The sequence below is a fragment of the Chlorocebus sabaeus genome, chromosome 20 (assembly GCF_047675955.1).
Source record: "Chlorocebus sabaeus isolate Y175 chromosome 20, mChlSab1.0.hap1, whole genome shotgun sequence".
Taxonomy (NCBI): Eukaryota; Metazoa; Chordata; class Mammalia; order Primates; family Cercopithecidae; genus Chlorocebus; species Chlorocebus sabaeus.
Genome location: NC_132923.1, coordinates 108,157,469 through 108,185,247, shown reverse-complemented (window position 1 = coordinate 108,185,247; position 27,779 = coordinate 108,157,469). Strand labels below are relative to the sequence as shown.

At 49.7% G+C, this 27,779-nt stretch overlaps 2 protein-coding genes across 8 annotated transcripts in view; both read left to right on the top strand.

The window, feature by feature from the left end:
* The first annotated feature begins 1,353 nt into the window (after positions 1–1,353).
* Positions 1,354–27,779, top strand: part of EPB41 (erythrocyte membrane protein band 4.1) — a 231,276-nt gene continuing 204,850 nt past the window's right edge. For 5 of the 7 annotated variants that reach the window (XM_073007601.1, XM_073007598.1, XM_073007600.1 and 2 more), the window contains exon 1: positions 1,354–1,481. In XM_073007601.1, the coding sequence (XP_072863702.1) occupies positions 1,355–1,481 (127 nt within the window). In that variant the 5' untranslated portion in view covers position 1,354. Of the gene's footprint in view, positions 1,482–8,119; positions 8,225–27,779 lie in introns of those variants that run through there. The other 2 variants (XM_037988782.2, XM_007979728.3) reach the window with 2 other exon arrangements.
* LOC119621182 (large ribosomal subunit protein eL21-like) lies at positions 23,959–26,484 on the top strand. The gene has a single exon (XM_073008133.1). It carries the CDS (start codon positions 25,630–25,632, stop codon positions 26,110–26,112), a length of 483 nt encoding a protein of 160 aa, XP_072864234.1. The 5' UTR covers positions 23,959–25,629; the 3' UTR covers positions 26,113–26,484.

Here is a 27,779-nt window from a genome sequence, read left to right as displayed (position 1 = left end):
GTCCCTTGGAGCCCACCTCCCTCTATCAGAAAACATCTCCCAGGTCTAAGGGCTCAGTCTGACCCTCCTCTGCTAGACTATGGGCTCCTTGAAGGCAGGAACCAGGGCCCTGAAGCCTCAAACAGGACTTGACTCAGAGAAGGCCTCAGTGAATTTGGAGCGGGAGGAGAGTCAGTCAATGTATGACTTTTAATTCAGTTATATATCAATATAACAATAACATCAATAATTATAATAAATGCTACCACTTATTGGATGCTTACTCTGGGACTGGCACTGTTCTTAGCACTTGACATGGATTCTTTCATTCAATTCTTGCCACAACCCTTGAGGAAAATACTTTTATTAACCTTACTTTGCAGAGGACGAAACTGGCTTGGAGAGAGTTAGTAACTCACCCAGAGTAACTCAGGAAGTGGCAGCGTTGGGGATTGGAACACGGGAAGTCGAGTTAGTAGGAAGATCACTTTAGTAGGAAGATCACTACACTCAGAGGAAGACAGCTTTGTCCTCAGCGAGCCTCAGTTTGCCGTATTTGTCCAAAGAAAGGATTAGTTTTCCATGGTGCTCTGGCCTGGAATATTCTATGATCCTATGATTCTGTGATGAAGAGCTTTTGAAGTGTCAGGGTTGGTTTTAAAATGAAAGAGGCCATTCTGCGGGGTGGTGAGCTTCCTGACATGGGCATATGTAAGCCAGCCCAGGCCTGATATGGGAGGGAGGGAATGAGTCTTCGGCCAGTGACCATGGAAGCCCCTGCCAGTGTTGATGGAATGGACCATCAGGAGGGGAAAAGTCACTGAGAAGAGTGGCAAGGCGGGCATGACAGGATCCAGAACTCGCATTTACGGAACGCCTACTGTGTACCAGTGTACCAGACCTATGCTTGACATTTAACTTACATCGCTAATTCTCAGGAAAACATTGTAATATTTATGGTTGAGGAAATTCAGATCCAGAGAAGTGACTTGTTCAAGGTCAAGCCTGACGAAGTGGTAGGACAGGTGATCCAGGTGAGTCTCCTCAGGGTCACTTCCCTAGATCCCCTCTGACCAACCCCGCTACCTAGTACCCTTAGGGGCAGTACCACGTGTCAAATTGCTTCACACTTTTGTCATATGACGTCACACCAGTCAATCCAGGAAGTCCCTGCCCTTCCCTCCCCTGACCTCTGGGGTCTATCAAAGCAGCCCCCCGGCTCAGTGTCCCCGCCGGACCAAGCCACACCTGCAGCCCCCACCCTTCCCAGCTGCGACTCTCGCACTCCTCTGCGCCGGCCTCCTTCTCCCCGCCCCGCTGATCGGCAGTTGCCCTGCGCCAATCAGAGGGCCTAGCGGGTGGGCGGGGCCTCACGATGGGAGTTGCCCTGTCAGTGCAGGTGGAGGCCCCGGCGGGGCCAAAGTGGCAGGAACCTCTTAAAGGGCGAGAGCGGCGCGGAGCCAGAACGCGGTCCGGCCCAGTCCCCGCCGCACCCAACCCAGGTGAGCCTGGACCACCTGGGGGACGATCCTCGGTCCCCGGGAGGGACAGGGTGAGGGACACAAGAACCACCCCAAAGGGCTCGGACCGTCCCGGGAGAGGCGAGACAGGGTCGAAGGGTCCGGGATTGAGGGGTCCAGGGGTCCCGGATTTCAGAATCCGAACTTGGGGTCTAAAGGAGTCTGGGCGTCTTAAAGTTCGGGGGTGCAGGGAGGGGCGTGGGAGTCTGGAGAGGGGGTCGGGAGCTCGGATCCAGAGCTAGGACCGACCGTCGGGTCCGGCCGGTCCCTGGTTGTCTGGGGCGGGGTCCTGGGTTTGGTGTCACCGGGCGGAGTCCCTGCAGGCGGCGCAGTCCCCGACCGCCCCCCCAGCCCCGCCTTGCCCGGCCCCTGCATGCTCCTGCCGCGCCCGCAGCAGCGCTGGAGCGGGCGGGCGGCGCGCAGCGGGAGGGGGCGCCAGGGCCTGGAGCCCCGCGCCCCGCTCCGACCCTTACGTAACTGACTTTGAGTTTCCGGACCCAGGGACCCGCGAGCTGGGGCGCCGGCTGTGCCCGCCAGGGTGGCCCCCCGGCCGCCGCGCCAGCCCCACACCCTCCCTGCCAGGCTTGGTCTAGGGCACTTCCCTCTGTCTGGGTCTCCCGGGTCTCTCTGTCCGGTTCAGGCTCCGGTTCGCTCTCATCCCCTGGGTTCCCTGTGTCTCTCATCTGTCGTCTCTGTTTGGCTGTCTCTTCCTGTCTCTGTCCTCTGTCTTTCCTCAAGAATTGTCTCGCCCTCACCTATACTTCCTGGCAGGCCCCACCTCTTCAGGGCAGGACAGGACCCCTCCTCTCCAGCTAGTTGGAGGCAGAGACCTGTCCAGACCAACCCGAGCCCGAGCTCGCTCCAGAAGTGGGGAGGGGAGAGGAGGGTTGGGGAAGGTGATTCCAGGACCCATAGCTCCTGGGTTCGGGAACGGACGACCCCCTCTCCGCCTCTGGAGCCCTTTCCTCCAGAAGGAGGAGGCTTGGACAGAGCCTGGTTGGGGCTGGGCTTAAGGCAGCTGGGAGTCCCTGTGAGAGCAGCCTAGTGTCTCGTCAGGGTCAGGTCCTCAGCTATTGAAGGGGAGCGGGAGGGGTTGGGGAGGGGCCAGAGCACTGGCACGCGCCCCGGAGCTTCAGCAAGCGACCTACCTCCACCCAGTTCTAGGCCGGGAGGATGGTCCTGGTAGGAGGCTGGGTGGGGAAGAGACCAGCAGGAGGAGGCCCAAGGGACTTCTGCATGTTGGGGAGGGGGGTGGGGATGTAGAATGACAGATACACAAGTCTAAGGAGCACCCACTGGGGTCACTCCCTGCCTTGAATTCTCTCCTGAGTGTCAGACAGACACTTCAGAAGTAACTGTAAATAAGGCGTTAAAGCAAGTGTGAGGTGGGAATTATTAATTCTTTTTTTTTTCTTTTGAGACGGAGTCTTGCTCTGTCGCCCAGGCTAGAGTGCAGTGTCCTGATCTCGGCTCACTGCAAGCTCCACCTTTCCTGTTCAAGCCATTCTCCTGTCTCAGCCTCCTGAGTAGCTGGGACTACAGGCACCCGCCACCATGCCCAGCTAATTTTTTGTATTTTTAGTAGAGATGGGGTTTCATTGTGTTAGCCAGGATGGTCTCCATCTCCTGACCTCGTGAGCCACCGCATCTGGCCGGGAATTATTAATTCTAAGCACGGAGAAACTTTGAGCAAGGAGGTAGGAGGTTTGAGAAGAAAGGGAGCCAGAAGCTGAAAGGAGTAGAGTGAGGGAGGAAAGGGGACATCCAGTGCCTGGTAGGCTCTGCACACAGCAGAACTGGGTTGAATCCTGACCCTTCCACTTTCCTGCTGTGTGACCCTGCATGAGTCACTTCACCTCTCTGAGTCCCAGGCTTGTCCTTTGTCAATAATCTGGATCTTGCAGGCATAAGCAGCATCAAATAGAGCAATGTGTATGCAGACCAGAATGGTAGCTGGTCTGATAGCAGGCCAGTAGTGTGTTTTAAGAAGGGAATGGAGTGGGGAAGCCCTGAGGTTTCCAGTGTATGTACAGGAGAGCCAGGCACCACCTGCCAGGTCCCAGCAACATGGGGCATGGGTGGAGTGCCTGGGTGTGTGGGTGGTACTCATTAAGGCCAGTAGGCCCCACACCCGGCTGTCTCCTGATTGGCCCATCCATCCACCTCCTAGACCAGGGCTGGCCTCCCCAGGTGCCAACAGAAGTTCCCACCCAGGCTGCCTTACTCCCCAGACCAGTGTGGGTGGAGACATGGTAGGGCAGGGCCAGCACCCTCTCTGCAGAATGGACCATGGCCAGGAGCTTGGCTGGCTGTGCCGGGCAGGAACATCCATCTAGCTAGGAAGATGCTGACGCTGTGCAGGCCCTGTGGAGGTCCAGACTTCTGTTGGCTGAAGCTGAGCCCAGCTGGTGGAACCTAGGCTGCAGGGTGAGACCGAGGCTGGGGTGGGAGTGAGGAGGGGAGATGCAAGGAGAGACTTCTGGAGAGGAAGCCTGAGCAGAGGTGTGGAACCAAACCGAATTTCATTTGGTTATTCTCTAAGCCTTTCCTGAGCATGTACTATGCACCATAAACAGGTATGCCAGCCACAGAGCTGAGCAGGATACTCACAGAGGGCTCACCGTAGAGTTATGGTGGCCTGAGATTTGTTAGGGGTTTGCAGAATGGGTCTGTACGACAGTTCCTGGGGATAGGGGAGTTCAGAATTTTCCCAGGGCCTAAGATTTTGATATTTAATTTAAATTTAATTTAATTTAATGTTTTTGAGACAGAGTCTCACTCTGTTGCCCAGGCTGGAGTGCAGTGGCACAATCTCTGCTCACTGCAACCTCTACCTCCTGGGTTCAAGAGATTCTGTTGCCTCAGCCTCCCAAGTAACTGGGATTACAGGCGCCTGTCACCATGCCCAGCTAATTTTTTTATGTTTAGTAGAGATAGAGTTTCACCATGTTGGCCAAGGTGGTCTTGAACACCTGACCTCAGGTGATCTGCCCACCTTGGTTTCCCAAAATGCTGGGATTACAGGCATGAACCACCGTGCCTGGCTGATTCTGATATTTATTAAAGGGGGCTCCTTTATAGTCTGCGGGCTAGTCACTTTTCTTCCTGGGTTTCAGTTTCCCTTTCTGTGAAATGAGTATGGGAAATAAGTCTAAAGTCTCTATGGGTCTTCCAGCACCTATTACTATAGCCTCAGGACCTGGTTTGGACTTAGTCTACCCCCTACCCTCACCCCACGTGAGGGGATAGGATGGAGCAAGATGAAGGCACAGTATCATGGGCCCACAAGTCCTGTTCTTGGCCTCTGTTCTCTAATCATAATTATAGTCACTGCCTGTTGAGTACTTACTATGCACAGCATTCTGTCCTAAGTGTTTAATATGCTGCATTAACTCATTCAATCCTTGCAACCTCATGAGGGAAATATTATCCCTGTTTTGCAGGAGTTTAGGGAGCTGAACAGACTTGACCAAAGTCACAATGCTGGGAAGTGGCCGAGCTGGGATTTGAACTTAGGTTCAACTCCAAAGCCCAGACTTAACTAAGAGTGGCAGCCTCCACCCCATGGGTACTGAGGTGCCCACATTGCTCAGCCCTTACCTATGGAACTGTTTGACCCCTGCTGGAGCAAGCTCTGAGCTCTGGGATGTTGAGGCTGGGGAGCTGGGGAACAAGCTGTGCTGCCTTTGTTGGGTGGCCTGGGCCCAGCTAGAGAGAAAGGGGCAGAGGGAGCAACCTCCAGGTCAGCCAGGGCCCACTAGGGGTATCCCCAGAGGGGCAGCCCCACCCAGATACTGCCCAGGTGCCAGACCGGGCACTAAAAGGCAACCTTGGGTATGTGGCCAACTTTGGACCTCAGTTTCCTCATCTGTAAAGCATGGACTTAAATGAGTGTAGACACTCCTTGACTGCCGGGTTAGTGGCCGAGGTCAGTAATAAGATAAAGGGTTAGAGGAGGGCTTGGAGTGACAGCGACTGAGTCTGTGAAGGAAGAGTTTGGGTCAGGAACAGCTTGGATCCTGTGCCAGCTGTTTGACAGATATTTCAGATGAACAGACTGAGGTTGGAGAGGTTCAAAGGCTTGTCTGGGGCTATGCAGCCAATACCCCAGAGACTGAAGGGAAACAAATCAAGGGAAAACCCAGAGAACAAAATCCAGGCAGATGTGAGCTAGAATCCTGGGTTGGCCACTTAACTAGGCTTGGAGGTGTGAAGTGGCATCCCTGAGGACACAGGAGAGTCCCTTCACCTCACTGTCCTCATCTTTAAAGTGGGAGTAGTAACAGTTTATCCTTTGTCCACTTGCTGGGTTGTTGTGAAGGTTAAAGGAGATGAGGCATTTGTAAAATCAGGTGAGAATGTGATTGCTGGTCATTTTTCAGTCCAAAGCTGCAGTTCTGGGTTTGTGTTTGTGCTGGTGGGAGCATTTCCGACAGCTCCTCTGTTGAGATGCTTTATCCAGGGGTTATGCTGGAGAGAAGCCCTAAGAATACCACCACCGGCCGGGTGCAGTGGCTCACACCTGTAATTCCAGCATTTTGGGAGGCGAGGGTGGGCGGATCACCTGAGGTCAGGAGTTCGACACCAGCCTGGCTAACATGGTAAAACCCCGTCTCTACTAAAAATACAAAAAACTAGCCGGGTGAGGTGGCAGGAGCCTATAATCCCAGCTACTCGGGATACTGAGGCAGGAGAATCGCTTGAACCTAGGAGGCGGAGGTTGCAGTGAGCCAAGATTGTGCCACTGCACTCTAGCCTGGGCAATAAGAACGAGACTCAGTCTCAAAAAAAAAAAAAAAAAAGAACACCACCACCGTTTATTGCGCAGCTGCCGGTACCCGGCATTGTACTCAACTTCACCTCTCACTGTCTCATTAACCCCCTACAGCAACTTTGTCAGGTAGGTCACCCATGCTGGGTCCCTCTGAAATCCACGCCAACAGCCCCTGTAATGACAATAGCAAATGCTTGTGAACAGTTTACTGTGTGCCAAGCATCCTTCCAGACATATTACATGTATTAACCCATGTTAATCCTCACATCAACCCTGTGAGGTGAATACTGATACTATCTCCAGTTTGCAGATGAATAAATGAGGCATAGACAAGTAAAAATGAGGCTGGGCGCGGTGGCTCAAGCCTATAATCCCAGCAATTTGGGAGGCTGAGGGGGGCAGATCACCTGAGGTCAGGAGTTTGAGACCAGCCTGACCAATATGATGAAACCCCATCTCTACTAAAAATACAAAAATTAGCCGGGCCTGGTGGCATGCACCTATAATCCCAGCTACTTGGAAAGCTGAGACAGGAGAATCGCTTGAACCAAGGAGGCGGAGGTTGCAGTGAGCCGAGATCGCACCATTGCACTCCAGCCTGGGCAAGAGGGAAACTCCGTCTCAAACAAACAAACAAACAAAACAAAACAAAACAAAACAAAACAAAATGGCCCCAATGTCACAAAAGGTAGAGCCATAAATAGTGAAGTCAGGATTTTCCCAGGTTCTTTTTTTTTTCTTTCTTTCTTTTGCTTGTCTTTTCCTTCCTTCCTTCCTTCCTTCCTTCCTTCCTTCCTTCCTTCCTTCCTTCCTTCCTTCCTTCCTTCCTTCCTTCCTTCCTTCCTTCCTTTCTTTCTTTCTTTCTTTCTTTCTTTCTTTCTTTCTTTCTTTCATTCTTTCTTTCTTTCTTTCTTTCTTTCTTTTTTGAGACAGCGTCTTACTCTGTTGTCCAGGCTGGAGTGTAGTGGTGCGATCTTGGGTCACTGCAACCTCTGCCTCCCAGGTTCAAGCAATTCTTGTGCCTTAGCCTCCTGAGTAGCTGTGATTATAGGCACCTGCCACCATGCCTGGCTAATTTTGTATTTTTGGAGATGGGGTTTCACCATGTTGACCAGGCTGGTCTCAAACTCCTGACTTCAAGTGATTTGCCTGCCTCAGCCTCCCAAAGTGCTGGGATTGCAAGTGTCAGGTTCTTTTATTCAGAGACAGGGTCTCACTCTATTGCCCAGGCTAGAGTACAATGGGGTGATCATGGCTCACTGCAGCCTGGACTCCTGGGCTCAAGGGAGCCTCCTACCTAGGCCTTCTGAGTAGCTGGGACTACAGCGGTGTGCCACCACACCCAGCTAATTTTTGTATTTTTTTATAGAGATGGGGTTTCCCCATGTTGTCTAGGCTGGTCTTGAACTCCTGAGCTGAAGCACGCCTCCCACCTCAGCCTCCCAAAGTGCTGGGATTATAGGTGTGAGGCACCATGCCCAGCCGGCTTAGGTTCTTAAAGTCTCCTCCTTGACGCAGTCATCACAGTTATAATTCAGTAGTTACTTACATGATTGTCTCCTCACTGCATTGTAGGTGCCATAAGGGCAGGGGCCACGTCTGTCTTCTTCAGGCCGTATCCCCAACCCCTGGCACACAGCAGGTGCTCAGTTAATGTTTGTTCACAGGGACACTGCTGCTTCTAGTGGGCTGGGCCCTGGAGGCCTGATGAGCTGAGGGTGGATTATCAGATTATTGCTGACTAGGGTGTCTGTCCCAGCAAGACCCCAGGGGCAGAGGGAGGGCGGGGTTCCCTCCTGGCCCAGGCCCTAGCTGAAGAAGGGGCCCCAAAGGACTTTTTCTTTGGCTGTGCTGTGTGTCTCACTGCTGTCCTTTGCTTCCATGTGCCACTGCGGTGATGGCTCCACGGCCTCTCCCGGACTGGCTGCGTGACCCCGATGGCTGCTTCTGGGTGAGTAATGGTTTGACTTAACGACTGCCACGTGAGCTGATTTTAATGCATGTCCTGTGGCTCTGAGGCCACTGGGAGGTGTAAAGAGAGGCCCAGGGGTAGGGGCAGAAATGCTGAGAGGGCACTCTGTGAAGTTAGGATCCTACCACAAGCAGGGCCTACCAATTAAACATACTGGGTGCTGATTTTTTTTGGTCACATGATACAATGCAAAGGTCTTTGGGGCAGACTGGGCTGGAATAGAATCCTTTTTCTGTCACTTACAGGTGGGTGATTCTTTGCATCTCAGTTTCACTTCTGCAAAATAAGAATATGAATACTTACGGGACACAAGTGTATTTGTTCTTTCATTCGTGTAAGCCCCACAAGGGCAGGGATTTCTTGTTCATCTGTTCACTGCTGTATCTCCAGCACCTAGAGTATAGTAGCACATAGTAGGTGCTCATTGAATGTTTCCAAAGGAATGAACATATTTATTGATGGTTTACGGTGTGCCTATCAATGTGCTTTGTATTGGATTAAATGGCGAATGGACAACAGGGCCCAGCATGATAGGGGCTCAGTGATGTGAATTCCCTATCTATTTTCTATCTATAGATAGTGACATGAATTCCCTATTTTCTATCTATAGATAGTGATGTAAATTCCCTATCTATTTCCTCAATAGACTGTGACTTTCTTGGGGATCAGGGCTCTGGTAAAGTGAGCTCTGGGTCTTCTGAACTTAGTAAGGGGCCAAGAACCAAGCATGTATCAATCAGCACAGAGAGGGGCCTGGCAACTGGACTTCCTGGAGAGGGAGTGACAGAGCCTCTAGTTTTCATCAGAAGAGAGGCAGCTGGGAAGATCTGGGGCAGAAATGGGAGGGATGAGGAGGGACTCTGCCCTTCTAGTACTGCCACTTTTCCTTATCCAGGTGTGACCCTGGACAAGGCATGCTCTTCTCTGAGTCTTGGAGACCTCATCTGTGATGTACATATCATAACACTTTCCCCACATAGGTGTGGGAAGGAGTTGATAAGAGCGTAGCACAGGGCCCCATTTGGTAACTTCCCAGCCCTGGGCTCATCCTGGGATTCAGGGAGGGGACTATGTGTTCCTCTTTCTGGCTCATTTCTCCTACTTTTAACTTCTCACCCAGCTGGGACTGGAATCGCAGGAGCCCCTGAACTTCCCAGCAGGCTGGCCAGGACCCTGGGACAAGGGCTGGGCTCTGCCTGGTGTGGGAGGAGCTGAGTGGAGGTTCCAGCTCAGCCACTCTCGCTGTGTGACTTGGTTCTGTAACCCCTTCTCTGCCTTGGTTGCCTTACCTGTAAAGTAGGGTTATGAAAAGACACCTCCCTTGAAGAATTATTTAATTAGAAAATAGGTGGATTAGGCATTATTATCCATATTCCTATTTGGCTCTGGCTGAGGCGACTCTAGGGAGGGCCCTGGAGAATTACATCCCACCGTGGCCCAGGGAGCCTGGGACTCGCTAGTCATCATGTGTATTATTGCCATTTATTGGCTATTTCTTATAGGCTAGGCTGGTTTTGTGCTATTTCAGACACATTATCTCATGCATTCCTCCTAGTGACCTAGGAGACCCGCTGAAGCAGGCATTATTATCCCCGCTTCATGGCACTGGGTAAGCCAAATGAGTCACCCAGGATCCCACAGTTCTTTAGGGGTACAGCTGGGGCTCAGAACCAAGCCTGCTCACTCCAGGGCCCAAATTCTTTTTTTTTTTTTTTTTTTGATGGAGTCTCACTCTGTCCCCCAGGCTGGAGTGCAGTGGTGCAATCTTGGCTCACTGCAACCTCCACCTCCTGGGTTCAAGCAATTCTCCTGTCTCAACCTCCCCAGTAGCTGGGACTACAAGCATGCGCCACCATGCCTGGCTAATTTTTGTATTTTTAGTAGATGGGGGTTTCAACCATATTTGTCAGGCTGGTCTGGAACTCCTGACCTCAGGTGATCAACCTGCCTCGGCCTCCCAAAGTGCTGGGATTACAGGTGTGAGCCACCGAGCCTGGCCCTAAAGCCCAAATTCTTAGTGTGAAACTCTCCTCTCTCTCTCAAGGAGGTAGAGTGCACATCTAAATTCCCTTTGTCTATCGCCAGTGACCAGTACAGGGCTGGTGGGAGCTACTGGCGTGTTTGTCGGATGAATAAATTCACGCACACACACTGCACCCCCACCCAGGCCTGCTGCTGAGTTTTAAAGAGAAAAGATAATAGAAAACAGGAGAAGGCTGGACAGCTTGCTGCTTGAGGGTCAGACAGACCTGGCTTTGAATCTTGCCATCTATTGTTTACCAGTTGTGTGACCTTAGGCAAGATATCTAACCTCTTGGAGCCTCAGTTTTCTTACCTGTAAAATGGGGAAAATAAAAGAACCTACCTACCTCTTAGGCTTCTTGTGAGGATTAAATAATGAGGCATATGGTGAGCATTCAACAAATAGTAGCAATGGTTGTCGTTATTATAATTATGAATATGATTTGGGGATTATAAAGATGTTCCTCTTGGGACAGGACAGACCAGGTCTGGGAGAGAACTTCTGGGGACAGGTGGATAGCAGCCTAGTCTGACAGACTCCTGAAGGCCTGTGAAGGGAGGGAGGTGGCCTCATGGAAGTAAGAATGTACCTCCGTTTCCTAGTCATCTGCTTTTCCTCTATGTCAGGCCCTGTGCTGGGCATGGGGCCCAAAGATGAATCTGTGTAGTCCTTCCCCACATTCCCCACCAGGAGCTCGGAGTCTAGTTGGGAAGAAGGATACAGAAACCAGCAACACCACCTTTATTGAATAGGTGTCCTTATGTAGAGGGCAGGAAAAAAGGCATTCCTAGTGGAAGGAACTGCATGTGCCAAGGTACACAGCCATGACCTGCACTTGGGGAAATGCAGCTGAAGAGACAGGCTCATGACAGTGAGAAGGACTTGACCTATGGCAATGGGGAGTCACTGGATAGTAAGTAGGGAGGGGCAGGGAAAGGGGCAGGGACAGGGGCAGGGACAGGGGCAGGGGGAACTGTCCAGGTGAGAGATGCCGAGATCTTGGGCTGGGGACTGTGCCATGGAATGGGGAGCAGTGGGCCATGTGAAGTCTGTTTAGGAGGCAAAGCCAGCAGGGCGTGATAATGAACTGCAGTGGCAGGGAGGAGAGGAGAGGGCCAGAGGAAGATCTTGGGGCCTGGGGCCAGTGGGGCCCACTGGAGTCTCTGCCTGAGGGACATATCTGGGAGAAGGAGGCACAACTGGGTTGAGGGCAAAAGCTATTCAGCTGCTCTCACTACCTTTCCCCTCAGCTTAAGCAGCAGCTATGTCTGAGCTGAACACTGGGGCAAGGCCTGTGGCCACCAGGGCCCAGGGCACCCACTCCTATCTTGGGGGTCCCTTGTGGTGACCCTGGTAGGTCTGGTAGGGATGAGACCTCTTTGGGGTGGGAGCCAGGCAGGAGCTGTGTGGTGCAGAAAAGCCCTGGGTTCTAGACTTACCATTGTTACTGAGTGTCTGTGCAACCTCAGGAATCGCCAGGCCTGGTGGCTCACACCTATAATCCCAACACTTTGGTGAGGCTGAGGCAGGAGGATCACTTGCGCCCAGGAGTTCAAGACAAGCCTAGGGAACATGGAGCAACCCCATCTCTACAAAAAATACAAAAATCAGCTGGGCATTATGCATTTGCCTGTCATTCCAACTACACAAGAGGCTGAGGTGGGAGGATCCCTTGAGCCCAGGAGGTTGAGGCTGCAGTGAGCTGTGATTGCACCTTTATACTCCAGCCTGGTTGACAAAGTGAAACCCCTGTAGGTAGGAAGATCGGAAGGAAGGAAGGAAGGGAAGGAAAGGAAGGAAAAGAAGGAAAGAAAGGAAGGAAAAGTAAAAAGAAAAGAAAAAAAAAAAGAAGGTACTCCTATCACTCCCTCTCTCTTGCCCTCCTTTTCATTGCCTTGAGAGTGAGAATAAGAAAACCTGTTTTGCTTGCCTCGAAGATTCAGTGATAAATAAAATACAACTAAAGACAGTAAACATTTATTGAGAACTGACGGGCTAGGTGCTGGGGGCACAAAGGTGACTCACGCAGTGTTCCTGCTCCTTAAGGACGAACTGCCATGTGAGAGTGAGCCCAGGGGAGCAGGTGGTTAACTCAGGCGCATCAAGGGGAAAAGAGCTAGGCTGGGCTTTGAAGGATGAGTAAGAGCTCTCTAAGTAGGCAATGGTAGGAACGACTTTCTAGGTATAGGGAATGGCATGTGCAAAGGCTCAAGCCTGCATACTGTGCTCGGGATAGATGGGCACTGTCGTTGGTGTGGCTGGAGCACAAAGGGAGAGGCAGGCAGTGACAGGGGATGAGGCTGGTCAGGGAAGTAAGGCCCACGTCAGGCAGGGCTTTGGGGATGTAACTGGCTCCCCTCTCCTTCCTGCACACTTACAACTGCCTGTTCTGCTCAGAGGGACTGCCAGGGCCTTCCCATGCTGCTCCTCCCCTTGAGTTCCCACCTTCTCCCCTCCTCTCCACCACCCCAGCCCATTCAGGTGGCTGCCTCTCTCAGGAGTCAATAACCTGGCTGCCCTGCCAGCCCTGCCATTGAAAAGCCATGTGGCCTCTAGTCACTCGCTTGCCCTGTCTACCTCAGTTTCCGCCTCAGGTAAACTGGGAACAGCAGGCTTTCCTCCCAGAGAAGGGCGGAGGCTTCAATGAGATAATCTCCACAAATGGCCTGGCCCAGTGTCTGTAAGTATTGGGCACCCATAAACAGGAGCTAATTAAGCCATCATTATTTGGACTCCTCAATCTTCTTGACCCCGCCCACTGCTTCCCCTTTACCTCTCCTGGCAGCCCGTTCCAGCCAAGAAAGGAAGGAAAATATTAAGAAACAAACCCAGCCAGGCGTGGTGGCTCACGCCTGTAATCCCAGCACTTTGGGAGGCCGAGGCAGGCGGATCACCTGAGGTCGGGAGTTTGAGACCAGCCTGACCAACATGGAGAAACCCTGTCTTTACTAAAAATACAAAATTGGCCGGGCATGGTGGCACATGCCTATAATCCCAGCTACTGGGAGGCAGGAGAATCACTTGAACCTGGAAGGCAGAGGTTGCTGCAAGCCGAGATCGTGCCATTGTACTCCAGCCTGGGCAACAAGAGTGAAACTCCGTCTCAAAAAAAAAAAAAAGAAACAAACCCAAGTCTTCAGAGGGGTCCTGGCCCACTGCCAAGCTGGCTCCCGTCCTGCCCCTTGACTGCCTTGGCCTTGGGCCCCAGGATTCTCAGTCCTGAGGCCTGGGCACTCTCCCATTCCCTGCACTAGAGGCCCTGCCCTGGCTGGAGGCCAAAGCCAGCAGCAGCTTTGAAACAGGACACATATTTAGAAAATAGAGAGCTTTTTTTTTTCCCACTCTGGGAGTGGATAAGGAAGCCCTTTTTTTCTGGTACTTGCAAAAAGAGTGTGATGTTCAGTATTTCTGGAGGTCTGGTGGTCAGGGTAGAGCTGGATCCCTCAGCCTTCTGGATCATGCAACAGACACTAGCTACCAAGTCCCTTATAGAACAGACACAGGGACCTCAGATCAGAGCAAGTGTCTGTTGGTGCAAGGTCATACAGTAGAAGCCCAGGTCTCCAGACCCTCTGTGCACTGTCCCATAGATGCATGTGGTACAGTGGTCTTGGCCGTCACTTTACCTCTCTGAGCCTCAGTTTTCTCCACTGTAGAGTGGCACTGATTTTACCGTAAGGATCGGCAATAATGTACAGAAAGCACCTAGTGAGTCCTCAGTGGCAGGAAGCTGTTATAGCTGCGGCCTCTTAAAAACTTCTTCTGCCCTTCCCCTTCCTGATCTAGGGACTTTGGAGTATCTGCTATGGTTTCTATTGAACAAATCGCACCTGATAAGCCAGTTTTAAAGCAGAAGGCAAGCCGGGCGCGGTGGCTCAAGCCTGTAATCCCAGCACTTTGGGAGGCGGAGACGGGCGGATCACGAGGTCAGGAGATCGAGACCATCCTGGCTAACCCGGTGAAACCCCGTCTCTACTAAAAAATACAAAAAACTAGCCGGGCGAGGTGGTGGGCGCCTGTAGTCCCAGCTACTCGGGAGGCTGAGGCAGGAGAATGGCGTAAACCCGGGAGGCGGAGCTTGCAGTGAGCCGAGAGCCGGCCACTGCACTCCAGCCTGGGCGGCAGAGCCAGACTCCGTCTCAAAAAAAAAAAAATAAATAAAAATAAATAAATAAATAAATAAAGCAGGAGGCTCAGCATCTGTTATGCTTCCCTACCCTCTTCCCCCTTTCCTGGGACACGCTAGCCCCACCCAAGACAGGTTCCCTTCTGCAGCCTCCGATGATGCCACTGCAGGCAGTCAGGAAAAGCAGAGAGTAGGAAGGGCCCCATGCCATCCAGGTTTATGCTGAGGGGACAGTGATGGACCGTGAACTCCTTGGAACCATCCTTGGGAGCTAGATGACTTCAAGACTTTCACAGAGGCTGGGAAATAGGCCTAAAAGAGAAAACCTGGTTCACAGTCCCAAAAATGGTAGAGTGGAAGGAACGCCAGCCCCCCTAGCTCTCTATGCTGTGAGATCTTGGGCAAATTACCTACCCTTCCTGAGCCTTCATTTTCTGATTTAAAAAAGGAAGGGGATGGATTGAGGTCAGAGGTTTCTACTAATGCTACAGGATTAAAAGTAGGGATTTGTGAGCAGAGACTTTGGTTTAAATCCCAGCTTCATCCCTCACCAGCTGTGAGACCTCTCGCAAGTTGTTTTACCTTGAGCTTCAGTTTTTTCCCCTATAACATGGGAAAAATATTAGCATCTTCTCATAGGATTATTTAAGGGCTAAATTAAATAATTCGTATGAAGTACTCAGTCCGTAGCTGACAGACATGTTGGAATTATTATTGTCGTTGTTGTCATTGTTATTCTATGATTGGTAGAGATAACAAGAAGTCATAAAAGAGTTCATTAAGAAGGAAGGACTTGAGAAATGTATAGGATTGATTGAGTTATTCATTCACTCAATAAATATTTAGAGTTTCCACAGATAGGCCAGAGACTAGAAGCAGAAAGGTGGAGTAAGACAGACCTGCCTATTCTAGCTGTGTGATGTGGGATCATTTACTTCTTTTTTTTTTTTTTGAGATGGAGTCTCCTTCTATTACCCAGGCTGGAGTGCAGTGGCATGACCTCGGGTTACTGCAACCTCTGCCTCCCAGGTTCAAGTGAACCTCCTACCTCAGCCTCCCAAGTAGCTGGAAATACAAGCATGCACCACTATACTAGGTTAATTTTTGTATTTTTAGTAGAGATGGGGTTTCACCATGTTGGCGAGGCTGGTCTTGAACTCCTGACCTCAAGTGATCCACCCCTCTCAGCCTCCCAAAGTGCTGGGATTATAGGCATGAGCCACTGCACCTGGCTGGAGCATTTACTTCTCTTCTCTTGGTCTCACGCCTTTGTGAGATGGTGAGAATAGTGGGCAAAATGTTACCTCCTGGGTTGTCCTGAGGCTAAAGAGAGTTTAAGTACATTAGTCTGTCTGTGTCTGATTCCTTTCCCACCAGGCCCCTCAGCTGTTAATGACTAGAGGCATGATCCCAGGCAAGCCCATCAGGCATACTTCTACCCCAGGACCTTTGCACTTGCTAGTCCTTTGACCCAGAATACTCTACCCCCAAACACTTTTGTAGCTTGTTCTCTCATCTCTTTAAACTTTTTGTTTAAATGTCACCTTCTCAATAAGACCTTTCCTGACTATCTTTTTATTTATTTATTTATTTATTTATTTAGAGACAGAATCTCGCTCTGTCGCCCAGGCTGGAGTGTAGTGGCAAGATCTCTACTCACTGCAAGCTCTGCCTCCTGGGTTCACGCCATTCTCCCGCCTTAGCCTTCTGAGTAGCTGGGACTACAGGCGCCTGCCACCGCACCCGGCTAATTTTTTGTATTTTTAGTAGAGATGGGGTTTCACCGTGTTAGCCAGGATAGTCTCGATCTCCTGACCTCATGATCTGCCTCCCCTGGCCTGCCAAAGTGCTGGGATTACAGGCGTGAGCCACCACGCCCGGCTATTTATTTATTTTTTGAGACAGAGTCTTGCTTTGTCGCCAGGCTGGAGTGCAGTGGCACGATCTCAGTTCACTGCAACCTCCGCCTTCTGGGTTCAAACAATTCTCCCTCCTCAGCCTCCCCAGTAGCTGGGACTACAGGCGTGCGCCACCAAGCCCAGCTAATTTTTGTGTTTTTAATAGAGATGGGGTTTCACCATGTTGGCCAGGGTGTCTTGATCTCTTGACCTCATGATCTGCGAGCCTCGGCCTCCCAAAGTGCTGGGATTACAGGTGTGAGCCACTGCGCCTGGCCTATTTTTATATTATTATTATTATTATTATTATTATTTTGAGATGGAGTCTTCCTCTGTTGCCCAGGCTGGAGTGCAGTGGCGCAATCTTGGCTCACTGCAACCTCCGCCTCCCAGGTTCAAGGGATTCTCCTGTCTCAGCCTCCTGAGTAGCTGGGATTACAGGCACATGCCACCATGCCCATCTAATTTTTGTATTTTTAGTAGAGATGGGTTTTGCCATGTTGGCCAGGCTGGTCTTGAACTCCTGACCTCTGGTGATCCTCCCACCTTGGCCTCCCAAAGTACTGGGATTACAGGTGTGAGCCACCACACCAGGCCTCCTGACTATCTCACTTTGTAACGGCTTTCTGTCCTCTAACCTCAGCACTCTCTGCTTATTTTTATCCATAGCACTTATCACTCTTTGACATACTATATTTTATTATTTATTGTCTCTCTTCCCATTGGAATGTAAGCTCTGTGATGATGGTGATTTTTGTCTGTATTATTCAATGTTATATCTCTTGTACCTAGAACAATGCATGGTGCATAGGAAGTACTCAGTAAATATTTAGAGTGTAAACTAATGACTATATGAAGCCTATTCTCTCAAGATCTAGGAATATTTTGAGCACACAGTAGAATCTCAGTAAATGTATGAATGAGAGAAAAAGTGAGTGGTCATCATCCTTTCCATTTGTCAGATGATACTTTGGCTGGGTCAACCCTGAGGTTCTTTTGCTTCTGATTGCTTCTGATATTTTCTGCCAGGGCATCAGTTTCAATTGGAGGGCCCAAATCTTTTGTTCCGGAGCCTGAGCTTTGCAGAATTTCTAGTTGGGGCTGTTTGGCTGTTGGGTCTGCAATGGTTATTATGTCATTATTGGTAATTAGCACTTAGGCCTAGAGGATCGAGCTTTTTGTTTTTCAGCAGAAATCATAGCAGAGAGCTGTGCTAGACACTGGGAACCAGGCTTGGAGCAGCTTCCTCTGGAACTTTCCCCTTCCCAGCTCGGGGTCCATGATTTAGGGAGACCAAGACGGAGGTGCCCAAAGCTAGGGGCACATGGGTCACCAGCTCAACTGCTGTTTTCCCCGAACAGTAGTATCCTGCAATGTTTTCCCCCAAGACCCCTAGGTCTGTATGCCTGGCCTGGTACAGAGGGGGTTCCCCACACTTTCAGGGGAGCTAGGTGTAGGGTTTCCAAATGTCCAGTGGACACGGGGGCATTTTCTGATGCTCAAGATTATAAGTGGAGGAAATTATCCTGGGTTTGAGACTCAGGAGCCTGAGCTTAAGTCGCTGTGTAGTTACTGACTTGCTGTGTGTTCTTAGGCACTACCTCTTGCTGGGCCTCAGCTTTCTCATCTGTCAAACAGAGATAAAGATGCCTGCTTGACCTCACTAGGGAAGAGAGGCAAGATAGTGTTTGAGCAAGGAGTTGGGTTCCAGACTCACACACAGCTGGCTTCCCAACTATACCCCTTCCTAGCTGTGTGACACTGGACAAATCACTTCACCCCTCTGACGTCAGTTCCCAAAGCGATAAAATGGGGCTAAAAGGCCGGGTGTGGTGGCTCACGCCTGTAATCTCAGCACTTTGGGAGGCTGAGGCGGGTGGATCACGAGGTCAGGAGATCGAGACCATCCTGGTTAACACAGTGAAACCCCGTCTCTACTAAAAATACAAAAAATTAGCCGGGTGTGGTGGCGGGCTCCTGTAGTCCCAGCTACTCGGGAGGCTGAGGCAGGAGAATGGCGTGAACCCGGGAGGTGGAGCTTGCAGTGAGCTGAGATCCAGCCACTGCACTCCAGTCTGCGAGACACAACGAGACTCCGTCTCAAAAAAATAAAATAAAATAAAATAAAATGGGGCTAAAATAGTACCTACTCTAGAGGGTTGTTGTATTAAATAAGAGAATGCAGTTAAAAAGTACTTAGGTACTTAGCCGGTACTCTGCACATCTTTGCTGGGATTGTGATAATGACCATCAGGGAAATGTAGGCAATCTGTGAGAAGAACACTAGAACAGGGCCGGGCAGATGTGGGTTTGAATTCTAACCCTGACACTTACTAGCTGGGTCATCTTGGACAAGTTTTTCACTTCTCTGAGAGACTCTATTTCTTTTTCTTTTTCTTTTTTTTTTTTTTTTTTAGCTAAAGTCTTACTCTGTTGCCCAGGCTAGAGTGCAGTGGTGTGATCTCAGCTCACTGCAACCTCCACCTCCTGGGTTCAAGTGATTCTCCTGCCTGAGCCTCCCGAGTAGCTGGGACTACAGGCGCCCACCACCACACCCGGCTAATTTTTATATTTTTAGTAGAGACAGGGTTTCACTGGCCAGGCTGGTCTTGAACTCCTGACCTTCAGGTGATCTGCCCACCTCAGCCTCCCAAAGTGCTGGGATTACAGGTGTGAGCCACCATGCCTGGCCTGAGACTCTATTTCTTCATCTGTAAAATGGAAATTATAGTCATACCTTCGTCAAGGGGCTGTTGTGAAGGTTCAGTGACATATTGTATACAAAACACTCGGTGTAATGGTTGGCACATATTAGCTCCATTTTATAGAAAAGGAAGGGAGGGGGCCGGGCACAGTGGCTCACACCTATAATTCGAGCACTTTGGGAGGCCGAGGTGGGCGGATCACGAGGTCAGGAGATCGAGACCATCCTCGCTAACACGGTGAAACCCTGTCTCTACTAAAAATGCAAAAAAATTAGCTGGGCGTGTTGGCGGGCGCCTGTAGTCCCAGCTACTCGGGAGGCTGAGGCAGGAGAATGGCGTGAACCTGGGAGGTGGAGCTTGCAGTGAGCCGAGATCGCACTACTGCACTCCAGCCTGGGTGACAGCAAGACTCCATCTCAAAAAAAAGAAAAAAAAAAGAAAAAAAAAAAGGAAGGGAGGGGAAGCGAATTGCCCGGACTCACATAGCATCTCAATGATGAAGTTCTGTTTTGAACCAAGGTTGGCCTGCCTCAAAAGTCCAGGTTTCTTTTTTGTTTGTTTGTTTGTTTGTTTTTTGAGACAGAGTCTCGCTCTGTTGCCCAGGCTGGAGTGCAGTGGCGCAATCTTGGTTCACTGCAACCTCCACCTCCCAGGTTCAAGGGATTCTCCTGTCTCAGCCTCCCGAGTAGCTGGAATTACAGGCACATGCCACCATGCCCATCTAATTTTTGTATTTTTAGTAGAGACGGGGTTTCACCATCTTGGCCAGGCTGGTCTTGAACTCCTGACCTCGTGATTCACCTGCCTCATGCTCCCAAAGTGTTGGGATTACAGGTGTGAGTCACTGCGCCCAGCCCAGCATTTTTTTTTTTTTTAAACTTTTTCTTGCCATCACTCAAGTATGGGATCATAATGATGACTGTTATTATGGAGCCACTGGACTCATTCATGCTGGGATCCCCAGTGCCCAGTAAATGTATGATGGATAAAGAAAGGCGGGACCACTGTGTCCCCACTTCCAGGGAGGCTTTTACCTTGAGGTTGAGGATTCTTTCTGGTTGGTTGATAGCAGATTTAAAATAAAAATCATATTTAGTGTAGTATGGGGCTTTGTAATCTGCAGAGACCCTTTGCATTCTCCACATAAGTTGATCCTTCTTGCTTTCTTATATTGAAGCTCTAATCTCTAATGTAATGGTATTTGGAAATGGAGTAATTAATCAAGGAAGTAATTAGGATAAAATGAGATTATGAGGGTGGGGCCCTCATGACAGTATTAGTGCCCTTATAAGAAGAGACACCAAGGTCAGGCATGGTGGCTCATGGCTGTAATCCCAGCACTTTGGGAGGCAGAGGTGGGTGGATCACCTGAAGTCAGGAGTTTGAGACTAGCCTGGCCAATATGGTAAAACCTCGTCTCTACTAAAAATACAAAAAATTGACCAGGCACGGTGGCTCATGCCTGTAATTCCAGCACGTTGGGAGGCTGAGGCAGGCAGATCACAAGGTCAGGAGATCGAGACCATCCTGTCTAACATGGTGAAACCCCGTCTCTACTAAAAATACAAAAAAATTAGCTGGGCATGGTGGGGGGCGCCTGTGGTCCCAGCTACTCAGGAGGCTGAGGCAGGAGAATGGCGTGAACCTGGGAGGTGGAGCTTGCAGTGAGCCGAGATCGCACTACTGCACTCCAGCCTGGGTGACAGCAAGACTCCATCTCAAAAAAAAGAAAAAAAAAAAGAAAAAAAAAAAAAGGAAGGGAGGGGAAGCGAATTGCCCGGACTCACATAGCATCTCAGTGATGAAGTTCTGTTTTGAACCAAGGTTGGCCTGCCTCAAAAGTCCAGGTTTCTTTTTTGTTTGTTTGTTTGTTTGTCCCAGCTACTCAGGAGGCTGAGGCAGGAGAATGGCATGAACCTGGGAGGCAGAGCTTGCCATGAGCTGAGATCGCGCCACTGCACTCCAGTCTGGGTGACAGAACGAGACTCTGTCTCAAAAAAACAAAAACCAAAAAATTAGCCAGGTGTGGTGGCGGGTGCCTGTAATCCCAGCTAGTTGGGAGGCTGAGGCATAAGAATCGTTAGAACACAGGAGATGCAGGTTGCAGCGAGCTGAGACTGCACCACTGCACTCCAGCCTGGGCGACAGAGCAAGACTATGTCTCAAAAAGAACAGACACCAGCTGGGTGTGGTGGCTCATGCCTGTAATTCCAGCACTTTGGGAGGTCCAGGCAAGTGGATCACTTGAGGTCGGGAGTTCGAGACCAGCCTGGCGAACATGGCAAAACCCTGTCTCTACTAAAAATACAAAAATCAGCTGGGCCTAGTGGTGCATGCCTGTAATCCCAGCTACTCGTGAGGCTGAGGTAGGAGAATTGCTTGAACTCGGGAGGTGGAGGTTGCAGTGGGCCAAGATCATGCCACTGCACTCAGCCTGGGCGTCAGAGGAAGACTATGTCTCAAAAACAAAAAAACAAAAACAAAAAAAACCCAAAAAAACAAACAAAAAAACCCCAGAAAACTTGCTGTCTCTCCACCATGTAAAGACCCAGCAAGAAGGTGACCATCTGCCAGCCAGGAAGAGCACCCTCACCAGAACCTGGCCATGGCTGATCTCTGACTTCAGCCTCCAGAACTGTAAGAAAATAAATTTCTGTTGTTTAAGTCACTGAATCTATGGCATTTTGTTGTGGCAGCTGAGTTGAGGAAGGGTAGGTGACTTGCCTAGAGTCATACAGCGAAATTTATGGTGGAACTAAGGCTACAATTTATTTGCAGTCTCTCTTATGACTTCTCTCTTTCTTTCTCTCTCTCTTTTTTTTTTTTTTTTTTTTGAGATAGAGTCTTGCTCTATTGCCCAGGCTGGAGTGCAGTGGCACGATCTCGGCTAACTGAAACCTCTGCCTCCTGGGTTCAAGGAATTCTCCTGCCTCAGCTTCCCGAGTAGCTGGGACTACAGGTGCACACCACCACACCCGGCTAATTTTTTGTATTTTTAGTAGAGACGGGGTTTCGCCATGTTGGCCGGGCTGGTCTCGAACTCCTGGCCTCAAGTGATCTGCCTGCCTCGGCCTCCCAAAGTGTTGGGATTATAGGCGTGAGCCACTGTGCCTGACCCCAATTTCTCAATTTCTTTCCCACTAAAGTGCTCCCAGTCACCGGAAGTCTTGAAAACTGAGGTTAGTCAAATGCTAGCTGGCCAGCTCAGGACCTGTCCTCTAGTAGCAGCTTTGGAGGATCTTGGGGCAAGTCAAACCTGGCAATTTCTGTGCCCCCAATACCCCTGCTTCCTTATATCTTCCCTTCTGCCCTGTCTGTCAAGTGAGGGTTGGACCCGGCTGACTTTACCAGTTTTAGAAGGGTGTCAGCTAGTAGGTGGCATAGAGCCTGTTTCTTGGAAAACCCTCTATGCCTTGAGGGTTCCCTCCCCTAGTGAGAGAGAATTAGTGGGTTAAGGCTGAGTGAGCTGAGGCTTTGCTGGATCAGGGTCATTAGGCTCGTTGCAGCTGGTAAGAGAATAGGGTTGGAGAGGGTCATGGGAGGCCAGATCAGTGGGTCTCTCCTTGAATGTCCCAGGGCTATAATCAGAAGTAGCTATGACAGCCTTTCCCTGAAGTCTTGGGACAGATGTTAATATTACTCATTCACGTCATTTCCAGTGCTTTCCTGAGAGTGATATGAAAGCGGTACGTAATAGAGGACAGTGGCATCAGACAGACCTAGTTTAAGCTGTGATGTTGGGCAAATCACCTAACTTTTCTTTTTTTTTAATAGAGATGGGGTCTCGCTATGTTACCCAGGCTGATCTCAAACTCCTGGGCTCAAGTGATCCTCCTCCCTCGGCCTCCCAAAGTGCTGGGATTACATTACCTCTATGCATTGAGGTTGCTGTGCAGACATCCCAAGAAACAAGGGCCAGAGGGAAGAAGGTTGAAATTGTAAAAGTGGACCTGGTGGATGGTTATTAAGGCATTCCTTGACAACAAGTGAGCCACTGTGCCTGGCCTTTTTTTTCTTCTTTGAGACAGGGTCTTGCTCTGTTACAAAGTGGTGGAGTGTGATAGTGCGATCATGGCTCACTGCAACCTAGACCTCCTAGGCTCCAGTGATCCTCCGACCTCAGTCTCTCAAGTAGCTGGGACCACAGGCAGGTGCCACCATGCTTGGCTATTCTCTTTTTTCTTTTCCTAGACTCCAAAGCTAGTACCAGATCAGCTGATTTTTTTTTTTTTTAATTTTAATTTTTCTTTTAGAGATGAGGTCTCACTATGTTGCCCAGGCTGATCTCGAACTCCTGACCCCAAGCAATCCTCCAACTCTGGCCTCCCAAAGTGTTGGGATTATAGATATGAGCCACTGCACAGCCCCTAATTTATCTAAGCTATAGTTTCTTCAACTGTACTTGAGGCTAATAATATTGCCTAAGTATTATTGTTAAGAAGTTAAATGCAATAATGCTTAAAAAGTACTTACTATGTGCCTGCCACATAGAAAATACCTCATAAATCTACTGGGCACAGTGGCTCACACCTGTAATCCTAGCACTTTGGGAGGCTGAGGTGGGTGGATCACCTGAGGTCAGGAGTTCAAGACCAGCCTGGCCAAGATGCAGAAACCCCGTCTCTACGAAACATATGAAAATTAGCTGGGTGTGATGGTGGGCGCCTGTAATCCCAGCTGCTCGGGAGGCTGGGGCAGGAGAATCGCTTGAACCTGGGAGGCAGAGGCTGCAGCGAGCCAAGATCGTGCCACTGCACTCCAGCCTGGGCGACAGGGCAAGACTCCATCTCAAAAAAAAAAAAAGTTATTATTATTATTATTATTTGAGATAGAGTCTCACCCTGTTGCCCAGGCTGGAGTGCAGTGGCCTGATCTCTGCTTGCCGCAACCTCTGCCTCCCAGGTTCAAGCCATTCTCCTGTCTCAGCCTCCTGAGCAGCTGGGATTATAGGCGTGCGCCACCACGTCTGGCTAATTTTCATATTTTTAGTAGAGACCAGGTTTCACCATGTTGGTCAGGCTGGTCTTGCACTACTGACCTCATTATCCACCCGCCTCAGCCTCCCAAAGTGCTGGGATTACAGGCATGAGTCACCGCGCCTGGCCCAAGTATCATTTTTAAGAGAAAAATGGGAAACAAACTCAATATCCAATAGTAGGGTGAACTAAATTATGATATATCCGCTTGATAGCATTGTTAAAAATGATGATAAATGTTCACAACATATTGTTAAATGAAAAAAGTCAGTTTTAGGCCAGGCCTGGTGGCTCATGCCTGTAATCCCAGTACTTTGGGAGGCCGAGGCAGGTGGATCACCAGAGGTCAGGAGTTCAGTACCAGCCTGTCCCACATGTCTCTAGTAAAAATACAAAAAAAAAATTAACTGGGCATGGTGGCGGGCACCTGTAATCCCAGCTACTCTAGAGGCTGAGGCAGCAGAATCTCTTGAATCTAGGAGGCAGAGGTTGCAGTGAGTAGAGATTGGGCCACCCGTACTCATCCTGGGCTATGGAGTAAGACTCCTCTCAAAAAACAAAAAAGGTCAGTCCTAAAATAATATGGTCTAAATTTTCAAAAAGCATTAGGCTGAGACATATGAAATTGTTCATATTTGATCATTTTTAACCTATAAAATCAGCAATTTCATATGACTTAATATATGTACACTGAAAAGTACACAAATAAGAAGCTAGGTGCAGTGGCCTGTGCTTATAATCCCAGCTACTTGGGAGAATGAGGTGGGAGGATTGCTTGAGCCCATGAGTTCAAAGCTACAGTGAGTTATAATTGCACAGCTGCACTCCAGCCTGGGCAACAGAGTGAGACCCTATCTCTTGAAAAAGTAAATAAAAAATAAAATAAATAAAAATAAGGCCAGGTGCAGTGGCTCACGCTTGTAATCCTAGCAGTCTGTGAGGCCAAGGTGGGAGGACTGCTTGAGCCCAGGAGTTCAAGACTAGCCTCCACAACATAGGGAGACCTCATCTCTACAAACAATAAAATAAAAAATTATCAGCCGGGCGTGTGGCTCACGCCTGTAATCCCAGCAATTTGGGAGGCCGAGGAGGGCGGATCACGAGGTCAGGAGATTGAGACCATCCTGGCTAACACGATGAAACCCCTTTTCTACTAAAAATACAAAAAATTAGCTGGGCGTGGTGGCGGGCTACTCGGGAGGCTGAGGCAGGAGAATGGCGTGAACCTGGGACGTGGAGCTTGCAGTGAGCCGAGATCACGCCACTGCACTCTAACCTGGGTGACAGAGCAAGACTCCATCTCAAAAAAAAAAAAAAAAAAAGTATCTGGGCGTGGTGGCATACACCTGTAGTCCCAGCTACTCAGGAGGCTGAGTAGGGGGGATTGCTAAAGCTCAGGTCAAGGCTGCTGTGAGCCATGATTGCACCACTGTACTCCAGCTTGGGCAACAGAGAGATCGTGTCTCAAAAACATAAATACAGTAGATAGATAGTATACATAAGGGTGGGTGTGGTGTCTCATGCTTGTAATCCCATCACTTGAGCCCAGGAGTTCGAGACCAGTCTGGGTAACACTATGAGACCCTGTCTGTACCAAAAAATTAAAAAATTTGCACCCTTTCGGCTGGAACCGCCATCTTCCAGTAATTCGCCAAAATGACTAACACAAAGGGAAAGAGGAGAGGCACCCGATATATGTTCTCTGGGCCTTTTAGAAAACATGGAGTTGTTCCTTTGGCCAAGTATATGCGAATCTATAAGAAAGGTGATATCGTAGACATCAAGGGAATGGGTACTGTTCAAAAAGGAATGCCCCACAAGCGTTACCATGGCAAAACTGGAAGAGTCTACAATGTTACCCAGCATGTTGTTGGCATTGATGTAAACAAACAAGTTAAGGGCAAGATTCTTGCCAAGAGAATTAATGTGCGTATTGAGCACATTAAGCACTCTAAGAGCCGAGACAGCTTCCTGAAACGCATGAAGGAAAATGATCAGAAAAAGAAAGAAGCCAAAGAGAAGGGTACCTGGGTCCAACTGAAGCGCCAGCCTGCTCCACCCAGAGAAGCACACTTTGTGAGAACCAGTGGGAAGGAGCCTGAGCTGCTGGAACCTATTCCCTATGAATTCATGGCATAATAGGTGTTAAAATAAATAAATAAATAAAAGACATCTGGGCTGAAAAAAAAAAAATTTGCTGGACACAATGGCACTCCTGTAGTCCCAGCTACCTGGGAGGCTGAGGTGGGAGGATCGCATCGCTTGAGCCCAGGAGGTCGAGGCTGCAGTGAGCTGTAGTCATGCTACTACATACCAGCCTGGGCAACTGAGTGAGATCACTGTCTCAAAAACAAACAAACAAAAAAAGTATGCATATAAGAAAAGGTACTAAAAGGGAAGGTCCCAAAATACTGATGGTAGTTATTTTTGACTGGTGGCTCTATGGTGACTTACATTTTTTCTTGTGTTTCTAAATTTTCTTTCTTTTTTTTTTTTTTGAGACGAAGTCTTGCTCTGTCGCGATCTTGGCTCACTGCAAGCTCTGCCTCCCGGGTTCACGCCATTCTCCTGCCTCAGCCCCCAAGTAGCTGGGATGACAGGCACCTGCCACCATACCCAGCTAATTTTTCGTATTTTTAGTAGAGATGGGGTTTCACCGTGTTAGCCAGGATGGTCTCGATCTCCTGACCTCGTGATCCAGCCGCCTCAGCCTCCCGAAGTGCTGGGATTACAGGCGTGAGCCAACGCACCCGGCCGTGTTTCTAAATTTTCTATGAACAAGTCAAGGACTACTAGTAAAAATAATCCCCATCCCACTGTATGAATGGTAATTCCCCATCCCATTATAGCCTGTTTGATTTATTGTTTGTGTTTACAAGTCTAAAATGACTGTGATTTTTATGGCCGTGGGCAGGATGGCAAGCACTACTCTTCATGTACTGTTGGTACCAGCATCAGTTTTCATTCAATAGTACTGTTCAGAACACTTTGCTGGTGGGCCCAGCTTTTCAAAGCCCTCTTCAATCTCTTTCCATTCTCCACAACAGACGAACATTTTCCCTGTGCCCTATCACTGGGGCTTCAGGCCAGCTGTGTCCCTAATCCGCCCACGTCCCAGATTTGGGTATAGTTTTCCCGCCCTTCCCCCCTTTCTTCCAATCTCATCTCTACCAGGTCATCTGAGGCCTCATCTACGCTCCCTGGCCTTTCCCACTGGTCACCACCTAATTTCACCATCTAATTTCATCCTCCTATGTGCAGCTGGTGTTTGTTTTTGCTTGGGCTCAGTTTGCAGTGGGGAAGGATTAAGACCCTTTCACGCTGTCTTTTTTTTCCTTTTTCTTTTTTTCTTAGCGCCCTTGACTGCTCCAGGGGCTAACAGACAGCTAGCAGGGCCTGTATTCCCTAGGAAGAAACACGAGGGGTAGGGGGTAGGGAGGTAATGGTGGGCTCAGCTGGCAGGCGAGATAGAGATGGCCCTTAGGGACCCCATCCTGGGCTTGGAGCATAGCACAGCTGCTACCCAGATGTGAGCATGGAGCAGAGCTGTTTCTGTCTAGGAAATTAGCCTCAGAGATGGTGCTTGGGACCTTTACCCTTGGTACCTGATGGCAGTCTCTGCAGGGTGAGCCAGGACTGGATATCTGGTTTGCAGAAGTGTGAGAGGGCAGATGGGCCCAGGAGTAAAGGTAGTTTTTCTGCCTTCATATTAGGCATTACTTATACCCCCGCATTCTCCTATGTGATAGGCCTGGCAACACTCAGAGATTGGGCACTCAGCCTAACAAGTGAAGATGTGTGTCTAA

What these genes read in the sequence shown, in the direction of transcription:
- LOC119621182 (XM_073008133.1), top strand. Translation starts at nt 25,630, where the DNA reads ATGACTAACACAAAGGGAAAGAGGAGAGGCACCCGATATATGTTCTCT.